Source organism: Poecile atricapillus, chromosome 29 (genome assembly GCF_030490865.1).
Source record: "Poecile atricapillus isolate bPoeAtr1 chromosome 29, bPoeAtr1.hap1, whole genome shotgun sequence".
NCBI classification, from domain to species: Eukaryota; Metazoa; Chordata; class Aves; order Passeriformes; family Paridae; genus Poecile; species Poecile atricapillus.
Window position 1 is genome coordinate 4,388,011 of NC_081277.1, and position 18,665 is coordinate 4,406,675.

The following is an 18,665-nucleotide window of genomic DNA, read 5'->3' on the forward strand; positions in this document are numbered from 1 at the left end:
AATAAATTCCCCTGGATTGGGAGGGAAAAAGCGAAATTCCAATTTTTTTTCCCTCTTGGTTTCCAGGATAAAACCTGGATTGGGATTTCCTGGGATGGGAGCGGCTTCTCATCCCGGGATTGTTGGGAAAAATGGATTTTCCTTCCTCCCATCCCAAGGATTCCCACGGAGAATGAAACGCCTGGAAAATGGGAAAATTGAAGGAGGAGCGGGAAACCCCCAAAATCTTTCCCCAAAATCCAACATGGACAGGGATACTCCGAGGATATTCCCAAATTCCCGCTAAACCGAGCTCCACAGGGAAGGGAAAATCCCATCCAGCAGGAGCCGGGAGGAAAACGGGAGCCGGGAAAAATCTTGGATCCCACCTGGACTGGGATCGGGATCATTCCCGAGGGAAAGGCCCCGGCCTGGGAGGAGTCCAAAGCTCCAAATCCCATTTCCCAATCCCGGATTTTTTTCTGGAATGAAGGGTCAGGCACTGCTGGATTGGGATTTATTGATATTCCCGATAAAAGGCTGGAGGGAGCGGAGGAATCCGGGCGGAAACGGGAGCGGAGCCAGGGCTGAGATTCCCGACCCCGAATTGATGGATGTGGGAAGGAAAATGTGGAATTGGGAATAATTCCAGGGAATTCAGGATTCCAATCCTGACTCCAAACCCGGCCAGGCTGGGGGGGATCTCCTGGGGGCTGATCCCGGCTCTCCAGAGGGTTTGGGATCATCCCATGGATTGTGGGATCATCCCAGGGCTGGGGATTTGGGATCATCCCATGGATCGGGGATTTGGGATCATCCCATGGATCAGGAATTTGGGATCATCCCAGTGCTGGGGATTTGGGATCATCCCAGGGCTGGGAATTTGGGATCATCCCAGGGCTGGGGATTTGGGATCATCCCAGGGCTGGGGATTTGGGATCATCCCAGGGCTGGGGATTTGGGATCATCCCATTGAGGAAGATTTGGGATCATCCCATGGATTGGGGATTTGGGATCATCCCATGGATCGGGGATTTGGGATCATCCCATGGATCGGGGATTTAGGATCATCCCAGGGCTGGGGATTTGGGATCATCCCAGTGCTGGGGATTTGGGATCTTCCCATGGATCGGGGATTTGGGATCATCCCATGGATCAGGAATTTGGGATCATCCCAGTGCTGGGGATTTGGGATCATCCCATTGAGGAAGATTTGGGATCATCCCATGGATTGGGGATTTGGGATCATCCCATGGATTGAGGATTTGGGATCTTCCCACTGAGGCAGATTTGGGATCATCCCAGTGCTGGAAATTCCTGTCATTCCCAAAGATCCAGACACAGAGCTTGGAAATCAGAGCAATTCCTCTCCCAAACCCCTCAAAAACCCAAAACCCATGGAAAAAAAAACCTCCCCCAAACCCCAGGAAAACCCCAAATCCCGCAGGAAAACCCCAAATCCCACAGGAAAACCCCAAATCCCACAAGATTCCCCACATCCCGCTGATCCCAGATGGAAAAACCATCCCTCCCTCCCTCCCGGAGCTCCCCGTCATCCTCCGCGCTCCCGGGCGTCGATCGGCGCCGCCAAAATCCATCGGGAGCCGGAGCCGCCGGCACTGGAGCCGCCGGAATGTTGGGAAGAGCAGCTCTGACTCCCGGCAATCCCGGCTTTCCCTGATCCCGGCTCCGCCGCCCCTTCCCGGGTATTTTTTGGGGGAGTTTGAGGTGAGTTTGGGGAAGGGGGAGAAAAACCATTCAGGGATTTTTGTGGAAGCGGCTTTCCATGGAATTGGGGTTGGGTTTTCCAGCGGTTCTGCTCCGGGTTGGTTTTCAGGGATTTGGGAAATAACCAAGGGGAAAAAAAACATCTGGGATTCTCCGAGCCCGGAATTGATCGGGACCTTTCGTTTATCCGAGTCCAACCAAGCCTGGCTTTACCCCCCGGGGTTCTTTGTGCTTCCCAGCTCATCCAGATTCCCAAAAATCCCGTTTTTCCCGGATTTTATCCCAGCTGGAAGGGTTTCTATCCCAATCCGTCACCTGCTGGAATTTCCTGGGGGTTCTGATCCCTCGTCTTTTAAAAGGTCATTTTTAGAGGCAAAATATTCCTGCCTGAGGCTGGGAATGTTTTCCTGCTTTTTTTTCCCTGCTTTTCCAGCTTCTTTAAATTCTCGGGATTCACCCCGGAATGTTTTTTGGGAAGGCGAGGCTTGAGGATGACGTTATCCCTAAAACTCCCTGCAGAAATGAAATCCCTAAATTAATCCCTAAATTTTCCCTGAATGGAATCAATTCCTGCCAAAATCTTGGGATTGAGAGGGGAAAAAAAAAATTCCCAAATCCTGGAAATGGAATTTAAATCTCAACCAGGATGGGGCTGGAGCTGGGCTGGGATAAACTGGATTTTCCCGAGGAAAACGGGTCGGGAATTCCCATCCAGCAGATCCCACCCTGCCAGGCCCGAGGATTCCCGAGGATTTTGGGCGGATTTGGGGATTTTTCCCAAAGAAACAGATGGAAAATGCGGGAATGCCGCTCGGGATTTTGCCCTCCAAGTGACTTTGGGAGGCATCGAGCGGCGGCCGGGAATAGAAACAGCCGAGGGCAGCCGAGTGTGAAAGGCAATCACTGGAGGTCGGCTAATTAGGGAGGCGTTAATTAATTAATAATCAACGCCCCTGGCAAATGGCCGGAGAAATCCCACCGGAATCAAAGAGGGAAACGGCTGGAAGTGGAAAGGAAATGTGGGATCGGAGATGGGGAAAGGAAAATCTGGAAAATTTTGGGATGAGTGGGGTTATCCCAGAGGGCTCTGGAATTCCGGGAAGTTCCAGGGAAATGTGGGATTGGAGACGGGGAGAGGAAAATTTGGAAAATTTTGGGATGAGTGGGGTTATCCCAGAGTAATGGGGGGCTCTGGAATTCCGGGAAATTCGTGTTGGGAATTGTGCTGGGAAATCTCTGGAATGTTCTACGCCTCAGGGATCCTCTGAGCATCGGGAATTGGAGGCCGGGGATGGAATCCTGGGAAAATCCGGCTGGAATTTTTGGGAATGTGGGGATGGGAGAGCAGGGGTGGCAAAGGGCTGAGCCAGGATGATCCCAGGGAAGCTCCCACCAGGAATCCCGCTGGGATATTCCCGGGAGAAGGATTCCATCTCAGGCAGCTCCCGGCAGAGAGGTTCTTCCCCTTCCGAATCCCATAAAAATCCCAAATCCCATCAAATCCCAAATCCCATCAAATCCCAAATCCCAAATCCCATCAAATCCCAAACCCCATAAAATCCCAAATCCCAAACTCTATAAAATCCCAAATCCCAAACCCCATCAAATCCCAAATCCCAAACTCCATAAAATCCCAAATCCCAAACCCCATCAAATCCCAAATCCCAAACTCCATAAAATCCCAAATCCCAAATCCCATAAAATCCCAAATTCCAAACTCCATCAAATCCCAAATCCCATCAAATCCCAAATCCCACTCAAGCCCCGTTCCCGATCCTTCCCCAGCTCCCCCCGATCAGCGGGACCATGCTGGAGGATGAGGATGGGATGAGCGAGCGCGGCCTCGGTGGATCCCGGAGGAGATTCGAGGATGAGGAAGGTGAGTGAAATCCCGGGAATGTCTGGAGGAGATCTGAGGATGATGAAGGTGAGTGAAATCCTGGGAATGTCCTGGAGGAGATCTGAGGATGAGGAAGGTGAAAATTCCCGGGTGAAATCCCAGGAATGTCCTGGAGATTGGAGGATGAGGAAGGTGAGTGAAATCCCAGAGGAGATTTGAGGATGAGGAAGGTGAGTGAAATCCCGGGAATGTCTGGAGGAGATCTGAGGATGAGGAGGGTGAGTGAAATCCTGGAGAAGATTCAAGGATGAGGAAGGTGAGTGAAATCCCGGGAATGTCCCAGAGGAGATTTGAGGATGAGGAAGGTGAAAATTCCCGGGTGAAATGCCAGGAATGTCCTGGAGATTTGAGGATGAGGAGGGTGAGTGAAATTCCAGGAATATCCCGGAGGAGATTTGAGGATGAGGAGGCTGAGTGAAATTCCAGGAATATCCTGGAGGAGATCTGAGGATGAGGAAGGTGAAAATTCCCGGGTGAAATCCGGGTGGAAAACTCCTCCCTGCCTTATTTACCTGGAAGTTTCCCACCTGGAAAATTGAATTTTTTTATTCCAGTTGTGGCTCCATCCGGATCATTCCCACCAGGAAAACAAATTTTCCCCTGCAATTCTCACCCCGCCCACATCGTTCCCACCAGGAATTTTTTCCCCCCCAGGAAAACGAACTTTTTATCCCAATCACCGCCCCATGGGCATCGTTTTCTCCCTGGAAAGGGAATTTTTTTATGGATCTCCCCCAGATTTCCACTCCATCTACATCGGCGTGCCGGTGCCGCGCGGGTACCGCCGGAAGCGGCGCCGCCGGAGGTCGCCGGGCTCCAGCCGGGAGCGGAGCGAGAGCGAGCGGCACTTCGGCCACCGCGAGCCCTCGGACACCGACGACGGCGGCCAGGGCTGGCCCGAGAGCGGCAACGACAACGCCAGCAGGACCAGTGAGTTCCCAAAAAAACCGGGAAGGGCTTCCGAGCATCCTGGGATGAGGGATTGGAGCAGCTCGGTTGGGAGCCGCTTCTGCCGCTCATTCCCGGGTTTATTTTTCCCGGTTTGGAGGCTTGGAACCATTGAAATGGTTGGGAAAATCATTTTTCCTGGCTGGAATTGAGATTCCAGGGGTTTATCCCATTGGAATGGGATTGAGGTGGGTTTGGAGGAGTTTTCCTGGCTGGAATTGGGATTCCTGTGTTCCCAGCAAGTTTATCCCATTGGAATGGGATTGGGGTGGATTTGGAGGAGTTTTCCTGGCTGGAATTGGGATTCCAGTGGGTTTATCCCTCTGGAATGGGATTGGGGCGGGTTTGGAGGAGTTTTCCTGGCTGGAATTGGGATTCCAAACAAACATCACACCGTGTTCCCAGCAAGTTTATCCCTCTGGAATGGGATTGGGGCGGGTTTGGAGGAGTTTTCCTGGTCAGAATTGGGATTCCAGCGGGTTTATCCCTTTGGAATGGGATTGGGGTGGGTTTGGAGGAGTTTTCCTGGCTGGAATTGGGATTCCAGCGGGTTTATCCCATTGGAATGGGATTGGGGCGGGTTTGGAGGAGTTTTCCTGGCTGGAATTGCGATTCCAAACAAACATCACACCGTGTTCCCAGCAAGTTTATCCCATTGGAATGGGATTGGGGTGAGTTTGGAGGAGTTTTTCTGGCTGGAATTGCGATTCCCGAAAACTTCTGGACATCACACCTTGCTCCAAACAGGTTTATCCCTTTGGAATGGGATTGGGGCGGGTTTGGAGGAGTTCTCCTGGCTGGAATTGGGATTCCAGCAGGTTTATCCCATTGGAATGGGATTGGGGAGGGTTTGGAGGAGTTTTCCTGGCTGGAATTGGGATTCCTGTGTTCCCAGCAAGTTTATCCCATTGGAATGGGATTGGGGCGGGTTTGGAGGAGTTTTCCTGGCTGGAATTGCGATTCCAGTGGGTTTATCCCATTGGAATGGGATTGGGGCGGGTTTGGAGGAGTTTTCCTGACCGGAATTGCGATTCCCGAAAACTTTTGGACATCACACCGTGTTCCCAACAGATTTATCCCATTGGAATGGGATTGGGACGGGGTTTTCCTGCCAGGACTGGGGTTCCAGACAACTTTCGGGAATCACACCTTGTTCCCGACGGGTTTTGCCGCTCCAGGGAAATCTCCTTAGGGAAGATTAACATTTCGCACGGGAAAAAAAGCGGCTGCCGAGCCCTTCCATGGGCTGGGATTTTTTCCAGCCCCCTCCCGCTGGAAATTTGCATTCGGCTTCAGGCCCTGAAGCGGGGCCCTGAAGTTTTCCAGGTTTTTTTTTTCATGGGAAGAGGATTTTTATTCGCTGGTGGCTCCTCCTTTCCCCTCCTTCCCCCTCCTTTTCCCAAATTTCCCCTCCTTTCCCCTCCTTTTCCCCTCCTTTTCCCAAATTTTCCCTCCTTTCCCTTCCTTTTCCCCTCCTTTTCCCAAATTTTCCCTCCTTTTTCCTCTTTTCCCCTCCTTTTTCCCTCCTTTCCCCCAATTTCCCCTCCTTTTCCCTTATTTTCCCTCCTTTTCCCCTCTTTCCCCTCCTTTTCCCCTATTTTCCCTTTTTTTCCCTATTTTTTTTCCAAATTTTCCTTCCTTTTCCCCTATTTTTTCTCCTTTTCCCTTCTTTTCCCTCCTTTTCCCCTCTTTTCCCTCCTTTTCCCCTATTTTCCTTTTTTTCCCCCTATTTCCCCTCCTTTCCCCTCCTTTCCCAAATTTCCCCTCCTTTTCCCAAATTTTCCCAAATTTTCCCAGATTTTCCCTCCTTTTCCCTCCTTTTCCCTCCTTTCCCCTCCTTTTCCCCTCTTTTCCTTCCTTTTCCTTCCTTTTCCCTCCTTCCCAAACTCCACCCTAAGATAACCCCGAGCTGCTCTGGGGGCTCGGACAGAAAAATTCACTTTACAAAGGAAAAAAAAAAACCCCAAAAAAACCCCAAACCCCCTCCAACCCCCCAAAATCCCAGGAAATCTCCCTCATTCCAGCCCTTTTTTTTCCCCCCCCCCCCCTTTAAAAACCAAAACTTTAATTTCGGAGCGGCTTCTCCACGTACAGGAAAGAAAATTCCCGCAAGGGGAAACCACCCCAAATCTTGGGAATTTTTTCCTCTCCCGCTTTTCCCGCTGCTTTTTCCAAGCGATTTGGTAACTTCCCGTCATGGGAGCCCGAGGAGAGGGAAAGGTTTTTTTTTTTTTATTCCCGGTAATCTGCTTCCCTAAGCCGCCGGAGTTTAGCGAGCCGCAGTGGATAAAGGATAAAGGATAAAGGAACTCCGGGGCTTTGGAGTTTTTTTTGGGATCGCTCGGAGAAGGTTTGGGGTTAAACCGGGGAGAAATGGGGGAAGAAATGGAAACAACTCCAGGTAGGGTTGGGGTTGGGGTTGGGGTTGGTTTTATTTTCCCCCCGTGGTGGGAGGGGGGAAAAAAAGCTCCATGGGGTTTTTTTATTCCTATTTTTCCCTGGGAAAAGCAATTTGGGGAATTCCAGATGAATTCTCCGAGATCCAAAGCTGATCCCAAAAATAAACGGGGGAGCTCCCGGCTCCCGCTGCTCCTGGGCAGAAAAAGTCGATTTTTGGAAGGCTCAGAAATATCCCAAACCTGGGAGTTTCTGTCCCAAATCTGGGAGTTTCTGTCCCAAATCTGGGAGTTTCTGTCCCAAACCTGGAGGTTTCTGTCCCAAATCTGGGAGTTTCTGTCCCAAATCTGGGAGTTTCTATCCCAAATCTGGGGGTTTCTGTCCCAAATCTGGGAGTTTCTATCCCAAATCTGGGGGTTTCTGTCCCAAATCTGGGAGTTTCTATCCCAAATCTGGGGGTTTCTATCCCAAATCTGGGGGTTTCTGTCCCAAATCTGGGAGTTTCTGTCCCAAATCTGGGAGTTTCTGCCCCAAATCTGGGAGTTTCTGCCCCAAATCTGGGAGTTTCTGTCCCAAATCTGGGAGTTTCTGCCCCAAATCTGGGAGTTTCTGTCCCAAATCTGGGAGTTTCTATCCCAAATCTGGGAGTTTCTGTCCCAAATCTGGGAGTTTCTGTCCCAAATCTGGGAGTTTCTGTCCCAAACCTGGGAGTTTTTATCCCAAATCTGGGAGTTTCTATCCCAAATCTGGGAGTTTCTGTCCCAAATCTGGGAGTTTCTATCCCAACCCAAACCTGGGGGTTTCTATCCCAAACCTGGAGGTTTCTATCCCAAATCTGGGGGTTTCTATCCCAAATCTGGGAGTTTCTCTCCCAAATCTGGGAATTTCTATCCCAAATCCGGGGGTTTCCGTCCCAAACCTGGGGTTTTTTTGAGCAGGGGAAGGAGCGTTGAATCCCACGGGATCTGCATCCCGCTCTCCCGGTTTTTGGGGAGGTGGGGACTCGTCTGAGGCAGGAAAATCCAGGGAAAAACTGGAAAATCCACAGGAGCTCTTGGATGATGCTGGACCTTAAACCAGGCTCATCCGCCCCATTCCCCCATTCCCAAATTTTATCCCATTTTTTTTCCCTCTCCCCAAAGCCAGAGCGGGAATTTGGGGTTGGGAAAAGGATCCCGGATTTTGTTGCTGGGTCGGGTTTGGGATGGGAAGGGGCACCTCGGGTAGAGGAAATTTCATTTCCAAAATAATTCCTGATCATCCCTGTCCTGTTTCCCATGGAATTCCCTCGATATTCCCTGGGAATCCACAGAGGTTGAAATCCCAGAGTTTTCCCATCCTGAATTCCGGCTCAGGGAGTTCTGGATCCCCCCCCCCACAAGGAGCAGGGGCTGATTTTGGGGTGATTTTGGGGTGATTTTGGGGCGTTTCGCCTCTTCCCCGTCGCTTTTCCCCTTCCCCAACAAACACCTGCTGCTTCCCGGGATTTTCCGTGCTGGATCGAATTCCCAGGAATTAAAAAAACCCCGGAGCAGGGAGAGCTGGGTGCTGAAAGGGTTCTCCAGGTGAACAAATCCCAGGAATTTTGGCCGAGCCTCACCAAAGGGGTTGGTTGAACGCCCCGAGGAGGGAGGGAAGCACAAGTTGGGAGCTGGAAGTGGGATTTATTCCCTAAAATCTGGGAGGATAAGGAAAAGAAGACAAAAGAAGCTTTCCCTGCGCAAGATTTCCTTCGGATTTTGGGGTTTCGGGGGTGACACAGCCCCAGGAACCCAAAATGAGGGTGAGGAAGGAAGGATCCAACCCCAAAATTTGCTGGGAATCAGTTCCTGGGATTTCATCCCCCTCCTTTCCCCAGCATCCCTCATCTCTTCCCACAGGGAATTCCGGATGGGATCGTTTGGAGTTAACCCATTAAACGTTTTCCTCCTTTTTTATCCCTTTTTTTTGTGATCCTGAGCCGCCCCCAGGGCCTTTCCCTGTGGGAATGGAGCGGGATCACCGAGTTTTCCATGGAATTCGAGCTCCTTTTCCCCCTGGCAGTGTCCCCGGCCGCCGAACGGCTCCGGTACATCCTGGGGGAGGATGATGAGCCCCCCAATCCCACGCTTTTCACGGAGATGGACACGCTGCAGCACGACGGCGACGAGATGGAGTGGAAGGAGTCTGCCAGGTGAGCATTGGGATCTGGGAATGGGATCTGGGAATGAGCATTGGGAGCTGGGAATGGGATCTGGGAATGAGCATTGGGATCTGGGAATGTGCCAGGGGGAAACAGAAATCCCATCCCAAAAATCCCATCCCAAAATATCCCCGTGTGGAAACGGGATCAGGGAATGACCATTGGGATGGAAACGGGATCAGGGAATGAGCATTGGGAGCTGGGAATGTGCCAGGGGGAAACAGAAATCCCATCCCAAAAATCCCATCCTAAAATATCCCCATGTGGAAACGGGATCAGGGAATGAGCATTGGGAGCTGGGAATGAGCCTGGGGGGAAAAAAATCCCATCCCAAAATATCCCCAACGGAAATGGGATCAGGGAATGAGCACTGGGATCAGGGAATGCGCCAGGAGGAAAAAAATCCCATCCCAAAATATCCCAAACAGAAATGGGATCAGGGAATGAGCCTGGGGAAAAGAAATCCCCATCCCAAAATATCCCCATGTGGAAATGGGATCAGGGAATGAGCATTGGGATCTGGGAATGCGCCAGTTGGGAGAAGAAATCCCATCCCAAAATATCCCCATGTGGAAATGGGATCAGGAGGTGGAGCTGGAGGTGGAGATTCCCAAATTCCTCCTGATTTTTCAAGTCCCAGTTCCCGCTCTCCGGCCGGGTTGAGCCTCCTCATCCTCAGGCTGGATCCATTAAATGGGGAAAAACGGGAATTTTTACAGGATCACGGAGGTTTCCCGAGTCCCAATTTTTGTTCTCCAGCCAGGCTGGGACTCCTCATCCTCAGGGGGGATAAAAAATGGGAATTCGGGATGCTGGGAGCAGCAGGGAGGTGGAAATTCGCCGTAACCTCGGCGACAGAACCCTGGGATGCCCTGGAATGGAGCCTTGCTCCCAAATAACCCAAATTCCCGGGGAAAACGGGGCAGAGAGGAGAGGAAAAGCAGCAAAATCGGATTTGGGAGCCGCCGCGGGAAGCTTGAATTCCATCCCCGGGAAAGGTGAAGGGTTGGAGGGAAGAATTCTCCGGAGGAATCCGGGAATGTGGGATGGGTCCAGGGCCAAGCTTTGTGCTTTGGGGTTTTGTTGGAGCATTCCTGGATGATTTTTTGGGAGTTTTTTTTAGTGGGGACAGCTGAGGTTTTGTGTTTGCAGCGGCTGATCCCATCCTGGTCTTTCCCCCATGTTTCCCACTCGGAATTCCGGGGCCTTCAGCTGTTCCCAAAATCCCTTCTCCTCCTCTGTGCTCCCAGCTGGGGCAGCAGGAGCCCGGATCCCGCTCAGATGGCTCAGGTTAAACTCCAGGAAAGAAAATCCATGGAAGAAAAGCAGATTTTTTTATCCCCCCCCCAAAAAAAACCAAGAGCTGCCCTTCCAGGAGTCCCAGGGATTTGGGAGGAATCGCCCACCCCATTCCGGAAGTTTCTCTGGAAGCTGTAAAATCAAGGAAGGGCTGAATTCCGAGGTGGAGCCTGAGAATTCCTGAGGAATTGGGACACTGGGAATGCTCAAACCCCCCAAACCTCTCAGGAACGATTCGAGGAGGGAGAAACCCTCGGGGTCGGGTTTCCTGCTGGGACTGGGAGGTTTTCCTCCACTCCACAATTCCCAAATCCCACAGGACCAATCTGAGGACGAGGAAATCCACGGATTTCCTCCACAATTCCCAAATCCCACAGGACCAATCTGAGGACGAGGAAATCCACGGATCTCCTCCCCTCCACAATTCCCAAATCCCACAGGACCAATTCAAGGACAGGGAAATCCATGGATTTCCTCCTCCCCTCCACAATTCCCAAATCCCACAGGACCAATTTGAGGATGGGGAAATCCACGGATTTCCTCCACAATTCCCAAATCCCACAGGACCAATTTGAGGATGAGGAAATCCATGGATTTCCTCCACTCCACAATTCCCAAATCCCACAGGACCAATTCAAGGATGGGGAAATCCATGGATTTCCTCCTCCCCTCCACAATTCCCAAATCCCACAGGACCAATTTGAGGATGGGGAAATCCATGGATTTCCTCCACAATTCCCAAATCCCACAGGACCAATTCAAGGATGAGGAAATCCATGGATTTCCTCCACTCCACAATTCCCAAATCCCACAAGACCAATCTGAGGATGGGGAAATCCACAGATTTCCTCCACAATTCCCAAATCCCACAGGACCAATTTGAGGAAGAGGAAATCCATGGATCTCCTCCACTCCACAATTCCCAAATCCCACAGGAGCAATCTGAGGATGGGGAAATCCATGGATTTCCTCCACAATTCCCAAATCCCACAGGACCAATTTGAAATCCATGGATTTCCTCCTCCCCTCCACAATTCCCAAATCCCACAGGACCAATCTGAGGATGGGGAAATCCACAGATTTCCTCCACAATTCCCAAATCCCACAGGACCAATTTGAGGAAGAGGAAATCCACGGATTTCCTCCACTCCACAATTCCCAAATCCCACAGGACCAATCTGAGGATGGGGAAATCCATGGATTTCCTCCTCCACTCCACAATTCCCAAATCCCACAGGACCAATTTGAGGACGAGGAAATCCATGGATTTCCTCCACTCCACAATCCTGGAGGAGAAACAACTCCCCCAGATTCCTCCTCCCCACCCTGGACAAGCAAGAACTTCATGAGATCATCCAAGATTTTGGATCAATCCCAGGAAAATCCATTCCCCCCCACATTTCGTGTCCATCCCGCTCTCCTTCCAGGTGGATCAAGTTCGAGGAGAAGGTGGAGGAAGGCGGCGAGAGGTGGAGCAAACCCCACGTGTCCACCTTGTCCCTGCACAGCCTCTTCGAGCTGCGGACGTGTCTCCAGACGGGAACGGTGCTCCTGGACCTGGACGGATACTCCCTGCCCCAAATCATCGGTAAAACCCCCGGAGGATTTCCCCCTCCGTGTCCCAAAACGCTGGGAATTGGATTGAAACTCGTTTTGTTTCGCTCCCTAGCCCGGATTTCTCTGGGAATGAGCAAAGGGGGGAGTTGGGAGCCATCAGCTGCTGCCAGAAATGGTTGGGTTGAGGTTTTGGGGGGGGTCACTGATGAAGGAGAGGATTTTGGGGGTTTTTGGGGTTTTTGGGGTTTTGGGGAGGTGTTGGGGGTCACCCCTGGGTCGCCGTGGCTGGGGGCTTGAAAGTGATGTCATTGAGGAGCAGATCGAGGACGGGCTGCTCAAGGAGCAGATTTTGGGGGTTGTTTTTGGGGTTTTTTTGGGGTTTTTTGGGGTTTTTTTGGGGATTTTGGGTTTTTGGGGGGTTTTTGGGGTTTTGGGGTTTTTTGGGGGTTTTTGGGAGGTCACCCCAGTGTCCCCACGGCCGCGTGTTGCAGACGATGTCATCGAGAAGCAGATCGAGGACGGGCTGCTCAAGGAGCAGATTTTGGGGGTTGTTTTTGGGAGTTTTTTGGGGGTTTTTGGGGGGTTTTTGGGGTTTTTGGGGTTTTTGGGAGGTCACCTCAGTGTCCCCACGGCCGCGTGTTGCAGACGATGTCATCGAGAAGCAGATCGAGGACGGGCTGCTCAAGGAGCAGATTTTGGGGGGTTTGGGGGTTGTTTTTGGGGTTTTTGGGGGTTTTTTTGGGGTTTTGGGGTTTTTTTTTGGTTTTTGGGGTTTTTGGGAGGTCACCTCAGTGTCCCCACGGCCACGTGTTGCAGACGATGTCATCAAGGAGCAGATCGAGGACGGGCTGCTCAAGGAGCAGATTTTGGGGGTTGTTTTTGGGAGTTTTTTGGGGGTTTTTTGGGGGTTTTTGGGGGGTTTTGGGTTTTTGAGGGGTTTTTGGGGTTTTTGGGAGGTCACCCCAGTGTCCCCACGGCCGCGTGTTGCAGACGATGTCATCGAGAAGCAGATCGAGGACGGGCTGCTGAAGCCGGAGCTGCGGGAGAAGCTCAGCTACGTCCTCCTGCGCAAGCACCGCCACCAGACCAAGAAACCCATCCACCGCTCCCTGGCCGACATCGGCAAATCCGTGTCCTCCAACACCGGTCAGTGCCGGGATCCGGCGGGGAAACCTCGGGAGAGGGGAGGGAAACCTCGGGAGAGGGGAGGGAAAGCTCGGGAGAGGGGAAGGAGGAACCTCGGGAGAGGGGAGAGGAACCTCGGGAGAGGGGAAGGAGGAACCTCGGGAGAGGGGAAGGAGGAACCTCGGGAGAGGGGAGGGAAACCTCGGGAGAGGGGAGGGGAACCTCGGGAGAGGGGAGAGGAACCTCGGGAGAGGGGAGGGAAACCTCGGGAGAGGGGAGGGAAACCTCGGGAGAGGGGAGGGAAAGCTCAGGAGAGGGGAAGGAGGAACGGGGGGTTTGGGACACCCCCGAGTTTGTTGTGGGGAAGGACCCCAAAATTGCGCCCTGGGGGGTTTAGGGGTGAGGGGGGGACAAGGAGGTGTTTGGGACATGGAGAGCGCCGTGTGAGGGGAGGAGTGAAGGGAGGGACAACGTCACCGTTGGGTGACAGCGTTGGGTGGTGACATCGTTGGGTGGTGACAGTGTTGGTGGTAACATCGTTGGTGGTGACAGCGTTGGTGGTGACAGCGTTGGGTGATGACATCGTTGGTGGTGACATCGTTGTGTGGTGACATCATTGGGTGGTGACATTGTTGTGTGATGACAATGTTGGGTGGTGACATCGTTGGTGGTGACATCATTGTGTGGTGACATCGTTGGGTGGTGACATCGTTGGTGGTGACATCGTTGGGTGGTGACATCATTGTGTGGTGACAGCGTTGGGTGATGACATCGTTGTGTGAGGGATCACATCGTGGTGTGATGGCACTGTCCACGTGTGGTGACATCATTGTGTGATGACATCGTTGGGTGGTGACATTGTTGTGTGAGGGATCACATCGCAGTGTGATGGCACTGTCCACGTGTGGTGACATCACTGTGTGATGACGTCACTGTGAGGGATCACATCGTGGTGTGGTGGCACTGTCCACGTGTGGTGACATCATTGGGTGATGATGTCACTGTGAGGGATCAGGTGGCAGTGTGATGGCACTGTCCATGTGTGGTGACATCATAGGGTGGTGACGTCACTGTGAGGGATCAGGTGGCAGTGTGATGGCACTGTCCATGTGTGGTGACATCACTGGGTGATGATGTCACTGTGAGGGACAAGATCATCGTGTGATGGGTGAGGGAGAATGTCTTTCTGTGATGACGTCACTGTGATGACGTCACTGTGTGATGACATCATTGTGATGATGTCACAGTAGGGACAACGACGCCATGTGATGACATCGCTGTGGTGACATCACTGTTGGGACAGTGGCGCTGTGCAATGACATTGGAGCTGTGTGATGATGTCACTGTGGGGACAATGACACCATGTGATGACATCACAGTGGGGACAATGGCACCATGTGACGACAGTGTCACTGTGTGATGATGTCACTGTGGGGACAATGTCATTGTATGAGGATGTCAGTGTGTGATGACATCACAGTGGGGACAATGGCGCCGTGTGATGACGTCACAGTGGGGACAATGACATTGTGTGAAGATGTCACTGTGTGATGACATCATAGTGGGGACAATGGCACTGTGTGATGACATCATAGTGGGGACAATGGCACCGTGTGATGACATCACAATGGGGACAATGGCTCTGTATGATGACATCACAGTGGGGACAATGGCACTGTGTGATGACATCACAGTGGGGACAATGGCTCTGTGTGATGACATCACAGTGTGGACAATGGCTCTGTGTGATGACATCACAGTGGGGACAATGACACCGTGTGATGACATCACAGTGGGGACAATGGCACCATGTGATGACATCACAGTGGGGACAATGACTGTGTGCGATGACAGCGTCGCCGTGCGATGATGTCACGGCGCGATGACATCACGCCAGCACGGCGCATGGCCGCGGCTCGGCGCGGGGGTTTCCTGGCGCGGCCAGCACAGACAAATCCGTCTGCTCCCGGCTGATCCCGCCTTTTCCCAGCCCTTACAAAAGGGGATTTGGTTCTGTTCCCGATTGTTCGCCCGGGTTGAGCGCGAGGTCACTCGGTGGAGCCCCGGATTTGCCGCGCTCCGGCTGCTCCCGGCCACAGCGGCTCCGGAATTCTCCTGCCTGGCCCTGGTGTTCTCCACAGGATCCTGCCCTGACATTCCCAATGGATCCTGCTCTGACATTCCCAGTGGATCCTGATCTGACATTCCCAATGGATCCTGATCCGATATTCCCAATGGATCCTGATCCGATATTCCCAGTGGATCCTGATCCGATATTCCCAATGGATCCTGATCTGACATTCCCAATGGATCCTGATCCGATATTCCCAGTGGATCCTGATCCAATATTCCCAATGGATCCTGCCTTGACATTCCCAGTGGATCCTGCACCAACATTCCCAGTGGATCCTGATCCGATATTCCCTATGGATCCTGCCCCAACATTCCCAATGGATCCTACTCTGACATTCCCAATGGGATCCAGCCCCTGATGTTCTCCACAGGATCCTGCTCTGACATTCCCAATGGATCCTGCCCCGACATTCCCAATGGATCCTGCCCCGATATTCCCAATGGATCCTGCCCCGATATTCCCACTGGGATCTTTCCCCGACATTCCCACTGGGATCTTCCCCCGACATTCCCACTGGGATCCCTCTCCAGGTCTCACATTCCCTCTCTCTCTCTCTCTCTCTCTCCCCCAGCCCGCAGCCCCGTGCGGGGCCCGGCCGCCGGCGCCGCCTTCCACCGCTCCACCGAGGACCTGCGGATGCGGCAGAGCGCCAGCTACGGCCGCCTGCGTGAGTGGGGGACACCAACCGCCCCGGAACATCCCTGGAAAACACATTCCCTGGGAAAACACATTCCCTGGAAAAACACATTCCCGGGGAACCAAATTCCCTGGAAAAACACATTCCCTGGAAAAACACATTCCCTGGAAAAACACATTCCCTGGGAAAACACATTCCCTGGAAAAACACATTCCCTGGGAAAACACATTCCCTGGGAACCAAACTCCCTGGGAAACCAAACTCCCTGGAAAAACATTCCCTGGGAACCAAATTCCCTGGAAAACCAAATCCCCCAGACAACCAAATTCCCTGGAAACCAAACTCCCTGGAAACCAAACTCTCTGGAAACCAAATTCCCTGGGAAACCAAATTCCCTGGAAACCAAATTCCCTGGGAACCAAATTCTCTGGAAAACCAAATTCCCTGGGAAACCAAACTCCCTGGGAACCAAACTCCCTGGAAACCAAATTCTCTGGAAAACCAAATTCCCTGGAAAACCAAATTCCCTGGAAAACCAAACTCCCTGGGAACCAAACTCCCTGGAAACCAAATTCCCTGGGAAACCAAACTGTTTTTTTCCAAGTGCCCCAAGTGCCACATCCGGACGGTTTCCGGACCCTTCCAGGGATGGGGGCTCCATGCCAGCCCCTCCACCCTTTCAGAGAAGGAGTTTTCCCTAATTCCCGGCGTTTCAGCATTCCCAAAATGCCACAAACGATGTTTTATTCTCCCGGCTCCAGGGGTGGCTTCTCCTCACCTTCCCTCCCTTCCCTCCTCCAGGTCACGCCCAGAGCCGGAGCATGAACGACATCTCGGACACGCCGAGCACTGACCAGGTACCCAAAATCCCCAAATCCCAAAATCCCAAAATCCCAAAATCCCGAGATCCTGCAGGGAGGAGCATCCCGAAGCGATTCCTGCTGGGCTCCGGGGTTGTTGGGCTCCTCGGCGCCGTCGATATCCGCACAAATTCCTAATTAGGGGAATTAATGTCTGTGTGGATCCCCGTGGAGCCGCGGGGACGCTGCCCCAGAGGTGACACGGATTTAGGGACGAGCCAGGAGGCTCAAATCCATCGGGGTGGGGCAGGAACTCCCTCGGGATCCTCAGGGAGGACGGGAAAGGCGTTTGGAAGAGCAGGAATCCCGAAGGAGCGGCTGGGAGAGGGCGGTGGATCCCGGGAGCTCCTGGGAGACGAGGGGCTGGAATTTGGGGTGGGATCTGTTTCTCCCGGGGGTTTCTCGATGCAAAGCCCAGCTGAGAGGCCATGGGGGGCTTTTCCTCCTGGGAATGTTCTCAGGAGGGAGCCGGGAAGCAGATCCAGCGTGTCCTGCCTTGGGGATGGGACGGATCCAGCGGGATTTTGTCCCTTTCCCATCCCAGACCCTTTTTCTGGGAATTGTTGGTTCATTGTTTGAGCTTTGCTTTGTTTCTCTTCGTGATTTCACCGTGGACAAAAGGCAGAATCACCGACCCCGTGGGATTTTAGGGAATGGGATAACGACTTCCTTTGGAATTTTAGGGAATAGGATGGGATAACAACTGGCTTTGGGATTTTAGGGAATGGGATAACGACTTCCTTTGGGATTTTAGGGAATGGGATGGGATAACAACTGGCTTTGGGATTTTAGGGAATGGGATGGGATAACAACTGGCTTTGGGATTTTAGGGAATGGGGTAACAACTTCCTTTGGGATTTTAGGGAATGGGATGGGATAACCAATTCCTTTGGGATTTTGGGGAATGGGATAACCTTTGGGATTTGAGGGAATGGGATGGGATAACCAATTCCTTTGGGATTTTAGGGAATGGGATGGGATAACCTTTGGGATTTTAGGGAATGGGATGGGATAACCTTTGGGATTTTAGGGAATGGGATGGGATAACAACTGGCTTTGGGATTTTAGGGAATGGGACGGGATAACCTTTGGGATTTTAGGGAATGGGATGGGATAACCTGCTTTTCCCCCAGGATGTCCTCACTGGGTTTACCCGGGGTGAAGCACTTTAGGACAACACACAATAAATAATATTTTATTTCCTTGGATTTCATGGCTGGAAATCCACCTCCTGCTGGGTTTACCAGGGGACAGGGACACCACAGAGCTTTCCAGGCCACCTCCCGAAGCGAATCCACCCCGGTGCCCGCTCAGGAACCCCAAATATCCCCTCCAGCAATGGGGTTCGGAGGGTTAATCCCAAAATATGCAAAGCATTTAGGTTTAATCGCCCTATTAGACCCACTACAAAGAGACTTTTTAAGTGTTACACGAAGCTTAGTGGCCACTGGTAACTCCTGCTCTTATTCCAGAGGAGTTGTTTTATTATTATGATTTATTTAATTTTTTTTTTTTTTTTTTTTTTGAGTTTTTCCATTTGGGTTTAAAAGATTAGGACGGGGAGAGGCGGCTGCCCGGCTCACATGCCTCCCCTCACGCTGCCATATAGATTATCATAACTCCCTGCCCGCCTGGGTATTGAACCCTTTTAGGCTGGGAATGAAAAGAGCTGCGGGGGAGAAGAGACCTGGGGGATAAATCCATGGATGAGGTTTTGCTGCTCCCGTTTTTTTTTTGTTTTTTTGTTCCAGCTGGGGAGGAACGAGGGGTGAAAATCTGCTTGGAGGGGGTTCTGTGCCACGCAGGGGCTGAAAATAAACTCCAGAAATGTTGCTGGATGCTGGATCCGGCATCCCTGGGCTTTGAATCGGGTTTTCCACGGGGAGTTTTGCTGGTGGAGAACCCAGGATTGAGCAAAA

At 52.2% G+C, this 18,665-nt stretch overlaps 1 protein-coding gene across 1 annotated transcript in view; it reads left to right on the forward strand.

The window, feature by feature from the left end:
• Window positions 1-3,496: 3,496 nt before the first annotated feature.
• The window catches only part of SLC4A5 (solute carrier family 4 member 5), a 34,573-nt gene continuing 19,404 nt past the window's right edge, over window positions 3,497-18,665 (forward strand). The window contains exons 1-7 of the mRNA XM_058859246.1: window positions 3,497-3,586; window positions 4,346-4,537; window positions 8,996-9,125; window positions 11,861-12,021; window positions 12,981-13,136; window positions 15,821-15,916; window positions 16,688-16,743. Of these exons, the coding sequence (XP_058715229.1) occupies window positions 3,514-3,586; window positions 4,346-4,537; window positions 8,996-9,125; window positions 11,861-12,021; window positions 12,981-13,136; window positions 15,821-15,916; window positions 16,688-16,743 (864 nt within the window). The 5' untranslated portion in view covers window positions 3,497-3,513. The remainder of the gene's footprint in view (window positions 3,587-4,345; window positions 4,538-8,995; window positions 9,126-11,860; window positions 12,022-12,980; window positions 13,137-15,820; window positions 15,917-16,687; window positions 16,744-18,665) is intronic.